The sequence below is a fragment of the Pipistrellus kuhlii genome, unplaced genomic scaffold, assembly GCF_014108245.1.
Source record: "Pipistrellus kuhlii isolate mPipKuh1 unplaced genomic scaffold, mPipKuh1.p scaffold_m20_p_35, whole genome shotgun sequence".
NCBI lineage: Eukaryota > Metazoa > Chordata > Mammalia > Chiroptera > Vespertilionidae > Pipistrellus > Pipistrellus kuhlii.
In genome coordinates, this window is record NW_023425535.1 from 2,472,332 (window position 1) to 2,491,113 (window position 18,782).

Below are 18,782 nucleotides of genomic sequence, written 5' to 3' on the forward strand. Positions count from 1 at the left end.
TATATATATATATATATATATATATATATATATATATATAATATAAAAAGATGAGGAAGAGGTAGTAAATTAAAGAGAATATCCAAAACTGTTGTAAGACACAGTTATCAAATTTAGGAATTCTGATAAATTTCAAGCAGAATAAATTTTAAAAATAATCCAAATAAAAACATAGTAAAATTATAAAACAATAATCATGAAAAAAAGATATTAAAAGCAGCCAGAGAAAAAAATGACAGATTACCTTCAAGGGAAGAGCAATAAAAAATGCAGCTGATTTCTCAAAGGCAACACTGGAAGGCTCCCATTCTGTGATGTGGGGAAATAACTGTCAACCAAGAGTGTATACCCAGAACAACTATCACTCAGGAATTATGGAAGAAAAAAAGACAAGTTTAGACAAAAACCAAGAGAGTTTACCAAAAATATTCTTTAACTTTGGAAACTTGCCAAATAAACAAGGCTCAAGAATAAAACTATTAAATCCAGAAGGAAAATTAGGAAATACTTAGTACTAAATTATATTGAAAGTACAATATAAAACTTGTGTAATACTGCTGAAGTACTACCCTGTTTCCCCGAAAATAAGACAGTGTCTTATATTAATTTTTGCTCCCAAAGATGTGCTAGGTCTTATTTTCAGGGGATGTCTTATTTTTCCATGAAGAAGAATACAGTACACATTTATTGTTAAATAAAAATAAAGGAAATTTATTACCTGTATACGGTACGGTGGTACGGTAGTTGTCAACACAAACCAGACAAACTGTGAATCCTACAGTATCAAGAATTTACTCATTTATTCAATGATAATCATATCATCATCTTCTGGAACATCATCATAACAATTCAATTCCTGAATTTCCTAGTGAATTTCTTGTGACTCCATTTCTTTCAGAATCAGTGGACCAAATCTCTCATGTTTAGCCTAGGGGGGCCTTATTTTCAGGGGGATGCCTTATATTTCACTCACAAGGAAACCTGTAAGTAGGTCTTATTTTTGGAGGATGTCTTATTTTCGGGGAAACACGATAGTTATCAGAAAATTTATATTTTAAAAAAGACTGAAAATTAATCTTCTAACAGTTAAATTAAGAAAAGGAATACCAGAACAATAAACTCAAAGAAATTGGAAAGAAGGAAAGAAGGCCCAAAAAAGACACAGAACATTTCTGTCTGAGTGACTGAAAATGCTGAAAGTTGGCTCATAGGACACACTAACCAATAAGCCTCTGCCAAGAACGCTAAGTGCTGGGGCAAGGGGAGATACCATCCGTGATGTGAAGAATAAAAAGTAAGAAGACATTATATTGTAAAAAGCCTCAGTCAATAAATTAAAACTTAGCTAAAGTGAGAAAATAGATTTGAAAGATAACTAAGAATGATACAAGAATAAAAAGAAATGTGTTATGACAAGAATAAATCTCACAAGAAAGCATGAGGCTCTGAGTTTCACTGCCAGGTTCCATGGCAGGGAGCAGAAGACGCTCACACATGGAGCAGGCCCAGCCCACACTGTGATAGTCAAGGAGTGTGAAAAGCAAAATTTTCTCATAAACAAAAATCCTTTAAAAATCAGCAAGGCAAATCCAACAATAATTATATCATGAGCAATTTGGGCAGGAATGCAAGCTTAGGAGATCAACTAATTGACCAGATTACCCAATCAAGCAAAAGCAATACAGTCATTGGCGACTCAGCACCAACTGCAACATTGAAGCTCGGCACAGGGAGCTTCCTTTGGATGCAAATGCCCTGGGACCCGAAGGCCAGATGACAGACATGGAGGCAGGATAGCTGATCACAGTGCGAACTTGTACTTGGTCACTGCTGCGTTGGAGGAATGAAGAAAGGCTCCAACTATGGTTTTGTCCTTTCCCACCCCGTCCGGCTCCCTGGCCTGGCGGGGGTTCTCTGCCCTCCCTTGCTCTGGTGGGATTCTGCGTTAGGAAGGAAGGTAAAATGTGGTTTGGGGCAGCCTGAGCTCACTGAGGAGATTAGCCTATGGATGCAAGAGGAGCGATTGTCCTTGCCAGGGGAAGTGGGGACGGCAAGCAAGATCAGGAAGAAGCCACGGTTGGAAGGACACTGTGCTTTGTGTCCTGGAAGTCAAAGGGCCTCGCCATCCACTGGCAGTGCCCTCAGGGGCATGTAAGACAAGACAAAGCTGCTGGTACACAAGGGAGAGCGGGCACAGGCACCTAGGCTCCAGGAGCAGCAGAGATGCGAAGAGAAAATGGCCAACCTCTCTATCTGCACCCAGTTTCCAACAGCACCCCACAACCCTGTGTGCACTCAGGGTGGTTTTCTATTCGCTCCCATGGTAGGGAGCGTGGAGTCAGTTAACTTGGTTTAAAGAACAGGAAGTCATGTGACATTTCTGCACACCCAGCTGAGAGCCTAGGCTTTCCCCCACGCCGCGTGCAGGATGTCTGCGTAGGAAATGGGAGACAGATGCACTGATGGCCGATTGCAAAGCAGGCAGCAAAGCTCTACCTCTCCTCCAGGTCCGGCCACTGCTCCAAGTTGCCGTGGGGGTCGCTGCCAGCGTCTCCCGTCTGGGCATCCACAGCTGCTTCCAGCCCAGCTGGCAGCGGTGTCTTCAGGTCCCAGCGCTGGTGGAGGGTGCCGCTGGCCATGCTGTCCAGGAAGCTGAGGATCTGGATACAGCTCTGCACCTTGGGTGGGAAGGGGCTGACAGAGGAGAAGGCCACACTCAGCAAATCAGCAAATGGCCTGGCCTTGGTGGTGTCCCCGGAGTGCAGGGCGGCTCCTTCTTCCTCCGGGTCCCCGAAACAGCCCAGCAAGCAGAGGTCCTCGGCCAGCTTCTCGAAGAGCCCGTTCCTCCGGAAGAAGTCCCGGTTGACAGGGTCCAGGTGCAGCGCCGCAGATAGCACGCAGAGGGTGTGCAGGACCAGGCCCAGGGTCTGGCTGGGGGACACCGCCCCCCACATCTGCAGGGGCGGGTCCTGGAGAGAACCCTCCAGGTCAGAGAGTAGGGACAGCAGCCCATTGAACCCACTGGACACTCTGAAAGCAGCACGGCCTTTGGGCGTCTCCAGGATCCGGAGGAGAGACTGAAACACCAACAACATACACGTGAGTCAAGCCCCAGAGACAGACCTTCCACACTGAGCTCCCGCACACCCCGCCAACGCACGGCTCTTCCCTCCGCAGCACAGGCACAGCCAGCTGCCTGGGGCAATTCTGAAACATCGGGAGGTCAATGCTGTTCCTCCTAATTTTAGTTTTGGTTGCCAGGAGCCTTCTTTCAATGGCTGCCTTGAAAGAGTATGCTCATTTACGGGGTGGACTTACTGTCCCAAATCTCAGCGCACATGCATCTCCCTCCAAAAAGCAAGCTTTCCCTTGCCCCAGCTCCTCCTTCTCCCAGCCCGTGCTCACACAGCCCCTCTAATGCCCGATCAAACTCTCATCACACTGTAGGAAAACTACGTGAAAACTGCCCCAGCCTCCCCGATGCACAGCGGGCACTCAGGCTGCTCACTGCCGAGGAGCACAGCACACACGCAGTCACTGAACAACAAAATGAACCATCTCTTCTACTGCAAAGGTCACTGCTTCTAGTGAAATCTGTACAATGCACCTCCCTCTTCCTTTCTCTCTGTGCAAGCACGGGTACCACTGTTACATGTGGAATGATAGTAAGTGAATCTACCTAAAGTCTGGTGTGAGCTTAGGAGGGACTCAAGGCAGAGAAGAACCTTTAATGGGTGGAAGCATGCCGAAGAGTCCATGAGGAAGTCTCGGCTATCCTAACGTGCAAGTAGAATCTGCCTTCTCCAGATTTCTGAGGTTGCTACTGGACAGCCAAACTTTTCATTCCTTTCATTTTTTATTAAGATATTATATGTGTACATACCTTAGCAATCTCCACCCCACCCCACCACCACTCCCAAACATTCCCTCCCTCCCCATAGTTTTTTCTCCATTGGTTATGCTTATATGTGTGCATACAAGTCCTTCGGTTGATCTCTTATCTCCCCCATATCTCCCTACCCTCCCCACTGTAATTTAACAGTCTGTTTGTTTCTTTACTGTCTCTGTGTCTATCTTTTTGTTAATCAGTTTATAATGTTTCTTATTATCCATAAATGAGTGAGATCATGTGGTGTTTTTCTTTCATTGACTGGCTTATTTCACTCAGCATAATGTTCTCCAATTCCATCCAGGTGGCTGCAAATTATAAGAATTCCTTCTTTTTTATGGCAGCATACTATTCCATTGTGTAGATGTACCATGGTTTTTTGATCCAGTCATCTGCTGACGGTCACCTAGGCTGTTTCCAAATCCTAGCAATTGTAGATTGTGCTGCTATGAACATAGGGGTGCATATATCCTTTCTGATTGGTGTTTCTATATAGTTTCTTAGAATATATTCCTAGGAGTGGGATTACTGGGTCAAATGGGAGTTCCATTTTCAGTTTTTTGAGGAAACTCCATACTGTTCTCCACAGTGGTTGCACCAGTCTGCATTCCCGCCAGCAGTGCACGAGGGTTCCTTTTTCTCCGCATCCTCGCCAGCACTTGTAGTTTGCTGATTTGTTGATGATAGCCATCTTTTCATTCTTTTTAAAGCAAACATTTATTATGCACTTACAAAGTGTCACTCATCGAGCTCCATGCATGGTATACACTGGGTATTTAATAAGTGCTTTGGAAGGACTGAATTTACAAATTCCTATTCAGTGCTAAAGCTTCACACCTGAAAGTGAAGAGTGTGTAGGATTTTAGATAAATATAAGAGCCTCTAGCTATTTACATTTAGTTAATTACTCTTCACAAAAGTCGCCTGGGACTCCCACCAGGCACCTTAGGCATGTTTCCCAGAGGTAGTCAGCTCTGGAGAGAGATTTGAATTGCTTTGTCCTTTCAGGTGTTTAATGTTCTAGTGACACAGGGAAGACAATGGTCTAGGCAGCACAATTCAGTCAACTCTGAGATGCCTGAAACAGGTTTCAAGAGAAAGGAGGTGACATTATCTCTTAAATGCACAGTTTAGGGTGACAATCAATAGCATAAAGCTGGGAGTTAATAGAGAAATTTGTAGGTCAGATTTTTTAAAAGGAGGGAATAAATTAGTAAAAACTCATATAGAGAACGTCAAATAGATACTTAGTAAAATTATAGATAACCATGAACTATGAAGTCATGCACCTTTAGGGCAATAAAGGTAATTTTCTGCTCTATCCCTAAAATTCAGGCAACCCTAACCTAGCACCAATGTTTATCTGTGTGTCCCTAATACCAAATGCTGTTATCTAATATTATAGTCTATACAAGAAACCTGAGCTGCTTTGGGGGAATTCAACCCCATGACTGGGTAGGAGGACAAAGAATGGCCAGGATTAAATGAGTGCACACAGGCGAGGACTCTCAAAGATGACAAGACATGATGGCCAAGAAGCTGCTGAAAGGGTTCCCACTGCTCCACCAATGACATTTTGAGAAATTAAAAAATAAGACAAAAGATTATAGTAACAAGGAAAATCTATGAAAGGCCAAAGTCCACAATTATGTTCAAAATTGAAAAATAATAACATTGGATTGGGTGAAGTAGAAAAATTCATCCTAACCAATATGGGTCAACTTTTTTTTTCTGGTTATAAAAAAAGACTTCTAGTGGTTAGAATCCAGTGATCACCAAACTAACTCATTAGTCAACAGAGCCAAATATCAACAGTACAATAACTAAAATTTCTTTTGAGAGCCACATTTTTAAAAATTAAATTTCTAATGCCACTTCTTCAAAATAGACTCACCCAGGCCGTGGTATTTTGTGAAAGAGCCACACTCAAGGGGCCAAAGAGAGCTACAATTTGCTCACCACCAGGTTAGATCATGACTTTCCACGAGAGCTTGGGAAAATAGTTGTGGAGAAACTGAATTATAGTTTTGTTCTTTGAAAGAAACTCAGCATCAGGATGATGAGTCCCAGGGCTCATGGGAGATGCAATTGGAGTAGTGGAACAGACTGCCATAAAGATGGAGGCCAATGAGTACTAAGGACGAGGCAATAACCACTGCTTTCTTCTCCTGGGTGGGTATATGGCCTAACTATTTCTTTAGTGGTAATCAATCTGTTCAGATTTTCTATTTCTTCTTGGTTTGATCTTGGAAGATTATGTTCCCAGGAACTTATCCATTTCTTCCAGATTGTCCAGTTTGTTGCCATGTATTGTTCATAGTATTTTCTTATAATCCTTTGTCTTTATGTGGAGTAAGTTGTTACTCCTCTTTCATTTCTGATTTAATTCATTTGGGTTCTCTGTTATTTTTTCTTGATGAATCTGATTAAAGATTTATCAATTTTGTTTATCTTTTCAAATAACCAGATCTTGATTTCACTGATCTTTTTTTACTGTTTTTCTAGACTCTGTTTTGCTTATTTCTGCCTAATTTTATTATTTCCTTCCTTCTACTCACTTTGGGCTGTTTGTTTTTCTTTTTCTAGCTCCTTTAGGTATAAGTTTATATTGTTTATTTGTTATTACAAATAATTATATGCCAACAAATTGGGCAATCTGAAAGAAATGAATACATTTCTAGAAACATACAATCTTCCAAGATAATCAAGAAAAAAGAGAAAATCTGGAAAAAAAAATAGGCTGATAATCACTAAAGACAATGAAGCAGTGATCAGATATCTTCCAGCAAACAAAAGCCATGGTCAGAACAGTTTTACAAAGGAGTTCTACCAATCACTCAAAGAAGGACTAGAACCTATGCTCAGTCTATCCAAAATAGTCAAAAGGAAGGCACACTTCCAAGCTCATTCTATGAACCCAGCATTACTCTAATCCCAAAACCAGATAAAGACACCACAAAAAAAGAGAACTAAAGGCCAACACCCTTGATAAACATTGATGCTAAAATCCTCAACAAAATTCTAGCAAATCAGATCCAGCTTTACATTAGAAAGATCATTCATCATGACCAAGAGGGATTTATTTCAGGATTGCAAGGATGGTACAATATCTGCAAATCAATAAATGTGATATATCACATAAACAAACTGAGAGACAATAATACACGTAATCATATCAATTGATGCAGAAAAAGTATTTGAGAAAATCCAACACCCTTTCTTGATAAAAACAAACAAACAAACAAACAAAAAACACACACACAACAAAACAAACAAACTCTCAGCAAAGTGGGAATAGAAGGATCATACCTCAATATAATAAAAGCCCTATATGACAAACCTACAGCCAACATCATATTCAATGGGCAAAAACTAAACCCATTCCCCCTAAGAACAGGAACAAGAAAAGGATGCCCACTTTCATCACTCCTGTTCATCATAGTACTAGAAGTACTATCCATAGCAATCAGACAAGAAAAAGGAATAAAAGGCATACAAATTGGAAAAGAAGATGTAAAACTGTCTTTATTTGCAAATGACATGTTACTATATATAGAAAACCCAAAGACTTCTTCAAAAAACTACTAGACCTAATAAATGAATTTGGCAATGTAGCAGGATAGAAAATTAACACCCAGAAATCTATGGCCTTTTTATACACCAATAATGAACTCACAGAAAGAGAAATGGGGAAGAAAAAACCAACCAAACAAACAAACAAAAAAAACATTTACCATTGCACCAAAATAATTAAGATACTTAGGAATAAATTTAACCAAGGATGTAAAAGACCTATACTTGGAAAACTACAGGACATTGAAAAAAGAGATAGAGGAAGACATAAACAAATGGAAAAACATACCATGTTAATGGATTGATAAAATCAACATCATTAAAATGTCCATACTACCCAAAACAATCAACAGATTCAATACAATCCCCATTATAATACCAATGGCATATTTCAAGCTATAGAACAAACTCTCCAAAAATTCATCTGGAATAAAAAAGGACCCACAAATAGCCATAGCAATGCTGAGAAAGAAGATCAAAGTTGAAGGGATCACAATACCAGATATCAAGCTATATTACCAAGCCACAGTTCTCAAAGCTGCCTGGTACTGGCACAAGAACAGACATATAGACCAGTGGAACAGAACAGAGAACCCAGAAATCAATCCAAGCCATTATGCTCAATTAATATTTGACAAAGGAGGCAAAAGCATAGAATGGAGCCAAAACAGCCTCGTCAATAAATGGAAAATTTAGTAAGATACATGCAAAAAAATGAAACTAAATCACCAACTTACAAACTCAAAATGGCTAAAGGACTTAAAACAAAAAGCCATAAAAATCCTATAAGACTCCATAGGCAGCAAAATAACAGACATATGTCTTAGCAATATCTTTACTGACACAGCTTCTAGGTATGGAGACTAAGGAGAAAATAAACAAATAGGACTAAATAAAAATAAATAGCTTCTGCACAGCAAAAGAATCTATCAACAAAACAAGAAAGCCCATTGCATGGGAGAACATATTTGCCAATGCTATTTCAGATAAGGGTTTAATCTCCAAAATTTACAGAGAACTCATACAACTTAACAAAACGAAGATAAACAATCCAATTAAAAAATGAAGGACCTAAGTAGACACTTTTTGAAAGAGGACATACAGAAGGCAGAGAGATATATGGAAAACATGCTCAAAGTCACTAATCATCTAATAGATGCAAATTAAAACAATAATGAGGTACCACCTCACACCTGTCAATGGCAATCATCAACAAATCAACAAATGACAAGTGCTGGTGAGGATACAGAGAAAAAGGAACCCTCCTTCACTGCCAGTGGGAGTGCAGACTGGTGCAGCCACTGTGGAAGACAGTATGGTGTTTCCTCAAAAGTTTAAAAATGGAATTGTCATTTGACCCAGTAATACCACTTTTAGGACTACATCCCAAGAAAACAGAAACACCAATCAGAAAGAATATATATACCCCTATGTTCATAGCAGCACAATTTACAATAGCTAAGATTTGGAAACAACCTAAGTCCCATCAGCAGGAGAGTTGATTAGAAAACTATGGTACATCTACACAATGGAATATTACGCCACTATAAAAAAGGAACTTTTACCATTTTTAACAGTATGGATGGAACTGAAGAGCATTATGCTAAGTGAAATAAGCCAGTTGAAGAAATATAAATATCACACAATCTCACTCATCTGTGGGATATAATAATCAGCATAATTTGATGAACAAGAATAGATCCAGAGACAAATGGCAGGGGAGGTGGGGGAGGGATAGAGAACAACCAACGGACTTGTATGCATGCATATTAGCAAAACCAATGGACACAGACACTAGGGCAGTGGGGGCTTGTCCAGGGTGGGAATGGTTGGGGGTGGGGATCAACTGGGGGAAAAGGAGACATATGTAAACTTAAAATAATAAAAAAGAGAAAATCTGAACAAACCAGTTACAACCTATGAAACCAAAGCAATAATACAAATATGTTCAATAAATAAAAGTCCTAGACTGGATAGCTTCACAGGTAAATATTATTAAACATTCAAAGAAGAACTAACACCTATCTTTTCAAACAATTCCGAGAAATTTAAGAGGAGTGAAGACTACTGAGCTCATTTTACAAGGGCAGTATTATCTTAATTCCAAAACCAGATAGAGACACTACAAAGAAAGAAAATTATAGGCCAGTATGTCTGATGAACATAGATCCTGAAATCCTCAACAAAATATTAGCAACATAAATTCAACAATATAAAAAAAGATCAATACATCATGATCAAGTGGGATGTATTCCTGGGATACAAGGTTAGTATAATATTTGTAAATCAATTAATGTGATGCACCAAATAACCAAAATGAAAGGTAAAAATCATCCATATATATAAAAGCCAAGTGACCAGAATGACCAGAACAACTGGATGACTGGTCGCTATGATGTGCACTGTGGCCGGCCAACCAGCCCAATTGAGGGTGGGGCTGGCCAGCCAACCTCCTGCGGACCTTCTCCATAGCCTCTCCCAGGCCCAGCAGCCAACCACCACCCCACTTCCCCCCGCCTGATTTCATGTATTGGGTCTCTAGTTAATTATATTTCCTACTTTACATCCTGTAACTATTTTGTAACTACCAATTTGTACTTAGTCCCTTCACCTTTTCACCCAGTCCCCCAACCACCCTCCCTTCTGGCAACCATCATGTTGTGATGTGAGGGCACATGAGTCTCCTAGGTTTTTATTAGTATAGATTATAATAACTATGTCTGGTGCCAGGTAGGTGCTGCAAATATTGGAGGAACACTTGGTAAAGTATGAGATTGTCTAATCACTATGCTGTACACCTGAAACTAACACAAAATAGTACTGAATGTAGATTGTAACTGAAAAGTAAAATATTTAAAAATTTTAAAATATGTAGAAAAGAAAATACCCCCAAATGCAATGGCCACAATTGCTACACGAAAAACACTAGAAAGAAAGCTGTTACATTGGCACATGAAATTCCCAATCTGAGGCAATTTTGAGAGTTAAATTAGATCAAGTTCATGAAACTGTGAGAGTGAAGGAGTCTCAGCTTTGACAAATCTAGTTATTACTAAACCGGGCAATGTACTCAGCATGTGTCTGGCTTAGCTCTCCAATTGCTGGCATCATGGGAGACTACAAGAAATTGTGTTCTGTGATGTTGTGTATTTGAGATTTTTCTTTTCTTGAGGTAGGCCTGTATTACTATAAATTTCCCTCTGAGGACTGCTTTTGCTGGGCCTCATGGATTTGGAGTTGCTGTGTTTCATTTTCATTTGTCTCAAGATATCTCTTCATTTCTTCCTTGATCACATTGTTTACTAGCATATTATTTCGCCTCCGTGTGTTTCTGTGTTTTTCAGGGTTTTTATTCTTGAAATTGATTTCTGGATTCATACCAATGTGGTCAGAGTAGATATTTGATAATTTTTTCAATCTTCTTACAGTTATTGAGACTTATTTGTGGCCCAACATGTTGTCTATCCTAAAAAAATATTTTATGTGCAACTTGAAAATAATGCATATTCTGCTGTTTTGGGGGTGAATGCTCTAAAAATACCAATTAAATTTACTTGGTCTACTTTGTCATTTAAGGCCACCATTTCTTAGTTTTCTTTTATCTGGAAAAATCTACACCAATGTCAATAGAGTGTTAAAGTCCCCTAGTATGACTGTATTACTGCCACTCTCTCCCTGTATGCCCATCAAGTACTTAATTACCTGTAGGTGCTTCTATATTAGTGCACCTACAGGTAATTGTTTAAAAGTCTATTGTTGGATTGATCCCACTATGATTATGAAATGCCTTTTGTCTTTTACTAGGGTCTTTGTTTTAAAGTCTATTTCGTCTGATATAAGTATTGCCATCATAGTTTTCTGTTTTGTTTTGTTTCCATTTACATGAAATACCTTTTTCCTTCCCTTTACTTTCAAGGTCTGCATGTCTACAAGGGGTCTCTTGTAGACAGCAGATGCATCACTCTCATTTTCTTATCCATTCAGCTACAATTTTCATATAAAGTGGTTATTGATAGGTACATGGTTACTGCCATTTTATTATTCACATTTATGTTCTTTTTTTTCTTTTGCTACATTTTAAATACTAGTAAGTCCCTTTAATATTTCTTATAATACTGGTTTTGTGGTGATAAACTTCTTTAGCTTTTTTCTTGTCTGAGAAGCTCATTATTCCTTCAATTTTAAATGATAACCTTGCCAGGCAGAGTGGTCTTGGCTGTAGTTCTTGCTTTTCATCACTTTGAATATATTATGCCAATCCTTTCTGGCCTGAAATTTTTCTGTTGAGCATTTAACTGACAATCTTATGGGAACTCCCTTGTAGGTAACTAACTGTATTGTTCTTGCTGCTTTGAAGATTCTCTGTTCATCACCAATCTTTACCATTTTCATTATGTTGTGTCTTGGAGTGGGCCTGTTTGGGTTTATCTTGTTTGGGACTCTGCACTTCCAGGACTTGTATGTCTATTTCTTTCACCAGGATTAGGGAAGTTTTTAGTCTTTAGTTCTTCAAATAGATTCTCAATCCCTTGCTCTCTCTCTTCTCCCTTTGGTACTTCTATGATGCAAATATTGTTATGCTTGATGTTATCCCAGAGGTCCCTTAAAATGTTCTCCATTTTTTATTATTTTTTTCTATTCTAATTAAGTATTATCTGCTATCTTGTCTTCAAAATTATTAATTTTATCTAGTATATTCTCTATTTCTAATGGCTTTTTAAAATTACTTCTATATCATTTTTAAAGGTTACTATATTTTTGTTGAAGTTCTCACTGAGTTTCTTGAGCATCCTTATAACAATTGTTTTAAACTCTGTATTGGTTACCTACATTTTTCTGGAGTTTTCTTATGTTTTTTCATTTGAAAGATATTTATTTGTCTCCTCATTTTGGCTGCCTCTTGGCGCTTGCTTCTATGTATTAGGTAGGTCTCCTGTCTCCCAGTGTTTGCCAGTGGTCTTATATAGGAGGTGACCTTGCACCTAGTGGCACAGTTTCCCTGACTACCTGACAGTGGGGCCAGAAAGGGCTGCAGACAGATATGCTGTCCGTGTTGCCTGTGTGAGAAATTCACTCCAGACAATAGTATTTCTCTGAGTTGGAAACACACTCTAACTGCTGAAAACCAATCATTGTCTCACTAATAGAAAAAAGCTGGTCAACCTTGAAGCTCTGAAAGATCAGAGCCAACCACACCCTATCTAATTGAGACAATAGTAACTGAGGCAACTTCCCCATCTTGTAATCATGTAAATCCTTACTGATATGATAATCCGCTTATTACCTGCCTAAGGGCTATGGGTGTTTCCCAAAGTTGCTTAAGGGTACTGGGTGTTTCCCAAAGCTGCTTAAGGGTAATGGGTATATACCATAGCCTCAATAAAAGGGATAACAAGGCCAGAGTCTAGAAAGTCTTTCCACTAGAGGTTGATGCCCGCCTGGCTCCCCATTTGTTCCAAATTAACTCTTTTCTAGTCTCTCCATTTTAGTGTGTGGCCTCCTCCAGAAACCGGACCCTGAGTGGGCCCTAATCATTTGGGTCGTGTTAAGGGTTCCCACATCTAACCCTGAAGTGTGTGTGGTGGTGTTTCCTTCCTGCCACCGACCAGCCACAGGAAAGGCTGAACACCTGTGTGTCAGTGAGCACTGTGCTGTCTACAGCTGACCTTGGCGCCTGGCTGTGTAACTCGTGCCCTGACCAGTAAATATACCATGAAGACATAGGGGAAATCTTTGCTGGAGGACAGCAATCACCAACCTTTTGGACCTTACGGACTACCAGTTGGCGACCGCTGTGCTCAGATGTCAAATCATCCAAATTTACGTGAAGTCTTTCAATGACTCCTAAACCATAGAGGTTGTCCAGGATAAATGGAATGAATGAAGCTCTTCTGTTTATCATATACCAGAAACAAATACCAGAAAAGGAAAGCAATTAAAAAAAAAAAAAACCTAATCAGATTATAGTCCATGATCCATATACTAAAATCCCCTTTCCCTTAAGAAACCACTGTCTATTTTTGTCCAATTTGACACCAGCTATTGCTCAGAAGGATTCCCTCATTCAGAGTGGTGAGAGCAGATGTTTTAAAAGGAGAAGCCACCCAGTAATGGTTCTCCTGTGATCTGTGTCTCAGAATGTCTGATCCCTGTAATTCCTGGACAGCCCTTCTCTCCTCCTGCTAGGAGGGGAGAGAAAGGAGTGGCTGTCCTTAATTGTTGCTTTGTTTGATTTATTAAATTCAGGGTCATTATCTAGAATGGGGTAATCTCATTAGAAATTAGACTGCTCTATTTTTTTCTTGGGATGGGGTTAATTTCATATTTGCAGAGTCATATAGTAAAGAGTTCAAAATCCAATTACAAAGGCTTAATTTCATAGCAACTAGAGAGAAACATTTCTATCATAAAGGGAAATAAATACCGTGCTACTTCAGGAAACAATTTGTCAGGAACTGGGGGCCCAGGAGAAGGGTCTCCATTACTGTCAGTCAACCTTGCGTGACAATGCATCACCACGGCGGGCGAGTCTGGGCAGCGAGCAAATTTAATCAGCCGAAGTCAGAGTAATCAGGCTCGGGTTGACACGTTTCAGGAAAGGTCAGCGTTAAGCCCATTTTCTCCTCCTTAACTCAGTTACCGTGTCATCGTCTCTGAGTTAGTATTCCTCCAGCTTGAATCTATAAAATGGATGTCTGCTGCAAAGCGCTAACTACATTAGGACTAACAGGATTTATTTCACATTCTATTATTTGTTCTTCCTCATAATTTTCCATGTGTCATGCTGGAAGATCGGTGAGGTAATGTGATTAAGCTCAGACTTGAACAGCTAAATGTATATTAGCAAATCAATCTGAATTTGTACATAACCCAATCATGGCTCCACCTGCTGTGGAGGGAAATTCATTTGCTTACATTATTCTTTAACGCAGTTACCATTTGCCAGAATTCGGCGGTGCGGTCACATGCGCTCCTGTATTGGTATGGAGATGCCACTGGCTTTCGGCAACAACTGCCCAAAGTGGGTGTTTCCGGAGGGTTTTCTCCTCGGAGCAGCTGGCAGATTCTGCCTCAGGGGATGGAGGCAGGGGTGGTGCCTGATGGGAGAGCACTTCAGAGAAGACCTTCCTGGGGGGTCGGGTCCTGCCTTCCAGGTCCCCCCACTCCATGTACCCCCTCATCGACATGTGACCTGTTTGGCAGGCACGTGCTCTGGCAGCGTCCCCTCACTATTTCTGAAAAGGGCCTCTGGCAGAGAGCTCATTGTCCCTCTGTTTCTGAAGCTCCAACGGGTCCCAGATGGTGTGGAAGAAAGGCAAACCCCACAGCAGATTTCATCAAAACTTGGGTCAGCGCTCACATGACTCCACGGTGGCTGCATGTGGAACACTCTGGGGCCCAGCCCTCCCCACCATTCCCGGGAAAGGCAGGACTTTGCCAGCCCTGCTCCTGGAGGGTAGCAGCAGCTCCAGGAACCCCAGGAGAAAGCAGCATTGGCCCCGGGAGTGACGTTAAAACAGCTCGCACAGTGCTGTCGCTGACGACTCTCCTGACAGTGCGACGCTGCCATGATATTGCGTCTGTAAAACACCATAATGGCTTTGTGTTGGCAATTCCAGAAACCAGTCCCAGTGCCCAGGAGGCTCTCCAATGGGCACCTCTGAGCGGGAGATGAGACGAGAGGAACTTCCCATGAGCAAGGCAGAGCTCTCTGCGACTCACCCGGCACTCAGACTCTGAGCAAAGTAAGACCCAAACGTCCTCCTCTTAGCCCTCCTGCCTGCCTGTGTCCGACACAAACAGAGATCCAGAACCCGATGTCCTCCTCATAGCCCTGCCTGCCTGTGTCCGACACAAACAGAGATCCAAAACCCGACGTCCTCCTCTTAGCCCTCCTGCCTGCCTGTGTCCGACACAAACAGAGATCCAGAACCCGATGTCCTCCTCATAGCCCTGCCTGCCTGTGTCCGACACAGAGATCCAAAACCCGATGTCCTCCTCTTAGCCCTGCCTGTCTGTGTCCGACACAAACAGAGATCCAGAACCCGACGTCCTCCTCTTAGCCCTGCCTGCCTGTGTCCGACACAAACAGAGATCCAGAACCCGACGTCCTCCTCTTAGCCCTGCCTGTCTGTGTCCGACACAAACAGAGATCCAGAACCCGACGTCCTCCTCTTAGCCCTGCCTGCCTGCCTGTGTCCGACACAAACAGAGATCCAGAACCTGACGTCCTCCTCGTAGCCCTGCCTGCCTGCCTGTGTCCAACACAGACAGAGATCCGGCCGCTCCCAGGCCTGGCTGCGGGGCCGGCCTCCCTGTCCCCGCACAGTGAGGCGTGTGAAGGCAGCTGCACACACCAGAGAAAGGACTCAGCAAGCAGCGTGGCGCGGAGCAGGGCACCGGTTTTAAGTCACTCGGCTTAGGTTCAAACTCCACAGTGCCACTGAGTGTGAGAGGCTCTCAGACGTGTGTCTGCGGGAACATGACAAGGGGCCCATGTGGAGGAGGACCCTCCCAGCTGTACAGCATCACCAGTCCTGAGCCCTGGCTCCTCTCTCTCCCTGACACACCCCTTGCGCCCCCCATTTCACATCACCACCAGGCACTGGTGTCTGCCAAACGGCACTGCACTTGCATTCTGCTTTGATAGAAGTCGTCTTCAATGGTTTTTGGCCCTGGGACTAAATCGCCCTCTTGTTTCTTGTCACCTGTGAGCTACAGGGAAGGCCTGGGCATGTGTCCCCTTTAGGGGAGCCTCTCCTGAGCTCAGGCCACATCCTTCCTCCGTGTCTGACGCTGGCTCTGCAGAGGCCACGGGTGAGACAAGCTCACTCCCTGCGTGTTTGGCCATTGATCAGTAAGGCTGATGGGTTTTCTAAGAGAAACTTCATTTTTTTAAATTCACCAGTCCTCCTTTCTCTCATCACACGAGCATGTATTTCACATGGGGCTGTGCTGTCCAATGGGGTGTGCTCCTAAAACATGAGCGTGTGTTTTACACAGAGTCATGTTGTCCCATATGCTGTGTTACTAACACGAACATGTACTTCACATGAGGTTGTGCTGTCCAGTGTGGCATGTTACTGACATGAGTGTGTATTTTATATGAGGTTGTGCTGTCCACGGTGGTGTGTTACTGACACATGAGCATGTATTTTATGAGGTTGTATGCAAATGTTTGAGAGGTTCCGAGCTCAGCCTCCTGGGACATTTGCATTTTTGTCTGCTCTTCCCTTAAGCAGCATGTAAGAAAAGATTTTTTAAAGGCATAGCCCACAAAGACGAGAGGCATAAAAGCAGGAACAGCCACTGAAGAGTAAAGGCTGTGACACTGATTATTGTCTTTAACGCCTTAAAGACACTGGATGGTGACAAAATACCCCAGAGGAACAGCATGCGCTCCTCTCTGCTGCCCAGAGCGACCCCCCTGGTTCTACCTCCTTGCGCCAGCTGCCACCTTGACCACTCTGCTTTCCACTCTCGCAGCTCAGGCTCCCCTGTGTGCCCCCTGGAGTGTGGCAGCACCTCTGGGTGTCAGGGCTGTGGCCCCTGGAGGCTGTCACAGGCTCTGCCTCGGTCCCAGGGCCTGCCAGAGGCACCCTGAATACTGGTGAGGCACATCCACAGCTGATGGCCACCGCTGATCGGGGTTCCACTCCCGTGGGACAGGGCTGCCGGGAAGCAGCTGCCACCGGAGCCTACATCTCCTGGCCTGCCGGTGGCCATGGGGAGGCTGCTCACGGGTCCGCCCGGAGAATCCTGGCCAGAAGCTCCCTGCGCCGCGCTAGGCCTGCAGTACGCACTGCGATTCTCCACGCCCCAGGCCTTCTTCTGCGGCCGGATTAGATGCCCCGGGGCACTGCCCCCCCCCCACCCGATGACACCCTTCCAGTCCCTGATTGGGCCACGTAAGAAAGAAACGTCTGATGCATCCGCTATGAGGGTGGGATTATTTGCTGCTGCGGCCGGCGCCCCCCTACGGGTAACACAGTGGCCACCTGACTGACCAATGCATGGCAGTGAGGCCCCTGCTGCCTGTCGTGGGAAGCCCCGCACAGAGGACGTCACCTTCAGGAGGTCCAGCTTCAGCGGCAGCTCCCCCTGCGTGGACGAGCACAGCGCGCCCACGATGATGCTCATGTACTCCTCGGCATTGATGGTGGAGAGCTGCTCCAGGATGCTGAGGGCGGCACCCCGGTACCACTCGTCGTCCAGGAAGATCTTGACGAAGGGCACCATGCCGTGGTCCTTCAGGACAACTGCAGGCCGGACAGACAGACAGGCAGCATGACGGGCCTGGCACCACAGTCCCCGTAACAAGGACAGCTTTGCCTTACGGCCCACAAGTATGTTTTTGCTATGCTTTTATGTGTCTCTTTTGCCCATTAGAGAGCTTATTTTCAAAATCTATACCCACTGTTAAAAGCAGAAGAGAAAAGGAGAAACTGCTCAGCTGAGAATTAAAAAGAAAAACTTTTTTCTCCAGTCAGAATTCAGTTTGGGGATTAAAAAAAATATTGTTTTTTAAATTGAGAAACCTAAGTAATATAAAATTTAAGTAGATATACCTCTGCCCTTTGTCTATACAGAGGCCTGGAGCACGACATTCCTACCCTGGGGAAGAGGGGCCCCTCAGCCCAGCCTGTGTTCTCTCACAGTCCAGGACCCCTCGGGCGATCTCTGCCTGCCGCGGGGATATCCCCCAAGGGGTCCTTAGCGCTGCTGCGAAAGCAAGAGAGGCTCTCACCACTGCACTCGACAGTCGTGAGCTTGGCTTCTGGCTGAGTGGTGCTCCCCCTGTGTCAGTGCACTGACCACCAGGGGGCAGTTCCTGCATTAAACATCTGCCTCCTGGTGGTCAGTGCACATCATAGCTTTTATTATAATAAAAGGCTAATATGCAAATCAACCAAAGGGCGGAACAACTGGTGGAATGACCAATCACTATGATAAGCACTGACCACCAGGGGGCAGACACTCAATGCAGGAGCTGCCCTCAGCCTGCAGGCCCCAGGCCAGCCAAGGCAGGTGCCAGTGGGGTCCCCCCAATCGCCCCACTGATTGGTCCTGATTGCCAGCCAGGCCTGGAGACCCTACCTGTGCATAAATTTCGTGCACCAGGCCTCTAGTATGGGATATGATAGCCTATGTGACCAAATGACCAGTCGACTGCACTCCCACAGTGGGAGTGCCGCTCAGCTGACCAGAGGGCACCAGAAGCAGGGCTCACAGCTGGCAATGGCTGGAGCCTCTCCAGATCAGGACTGGCTGGCACAAGCCCGGGATAGGCACAGAGAGACCAGGAGAGTGGGAGTGGCAG

The 18,782-nt window shown here is 43.5% G+C and overlaps 1 protein-coding gene across 1 annotated transcript in view; it reads right to left on the reverse strand.

Moving 5' to 3' along the window:
- The window catches only part of WDFY4 (WDFY family member 4), a 235,169-nt gene that overhangs the window by 171,031 nt on the left and 45,356 nt on the right, over window positions 1-18,782 (reverse strand). Inside the window, exons 11-12 of the mRNA XM_045570637.1 lie at window positions 17,531-17,721; window positions 2,497-3,077 (exon numbers count right to left, since the gene is read on the reverse strand). Coding sequence (XP_045426593.1) covers window positions 2,497-3,077; window positions 17,531-17,721 — 772 coding nt within the window. The remainder of the gene's footprint in view (window positions 1-2,496; window positions 3,078-17,530; window positions 17,722-18,782) is intronic.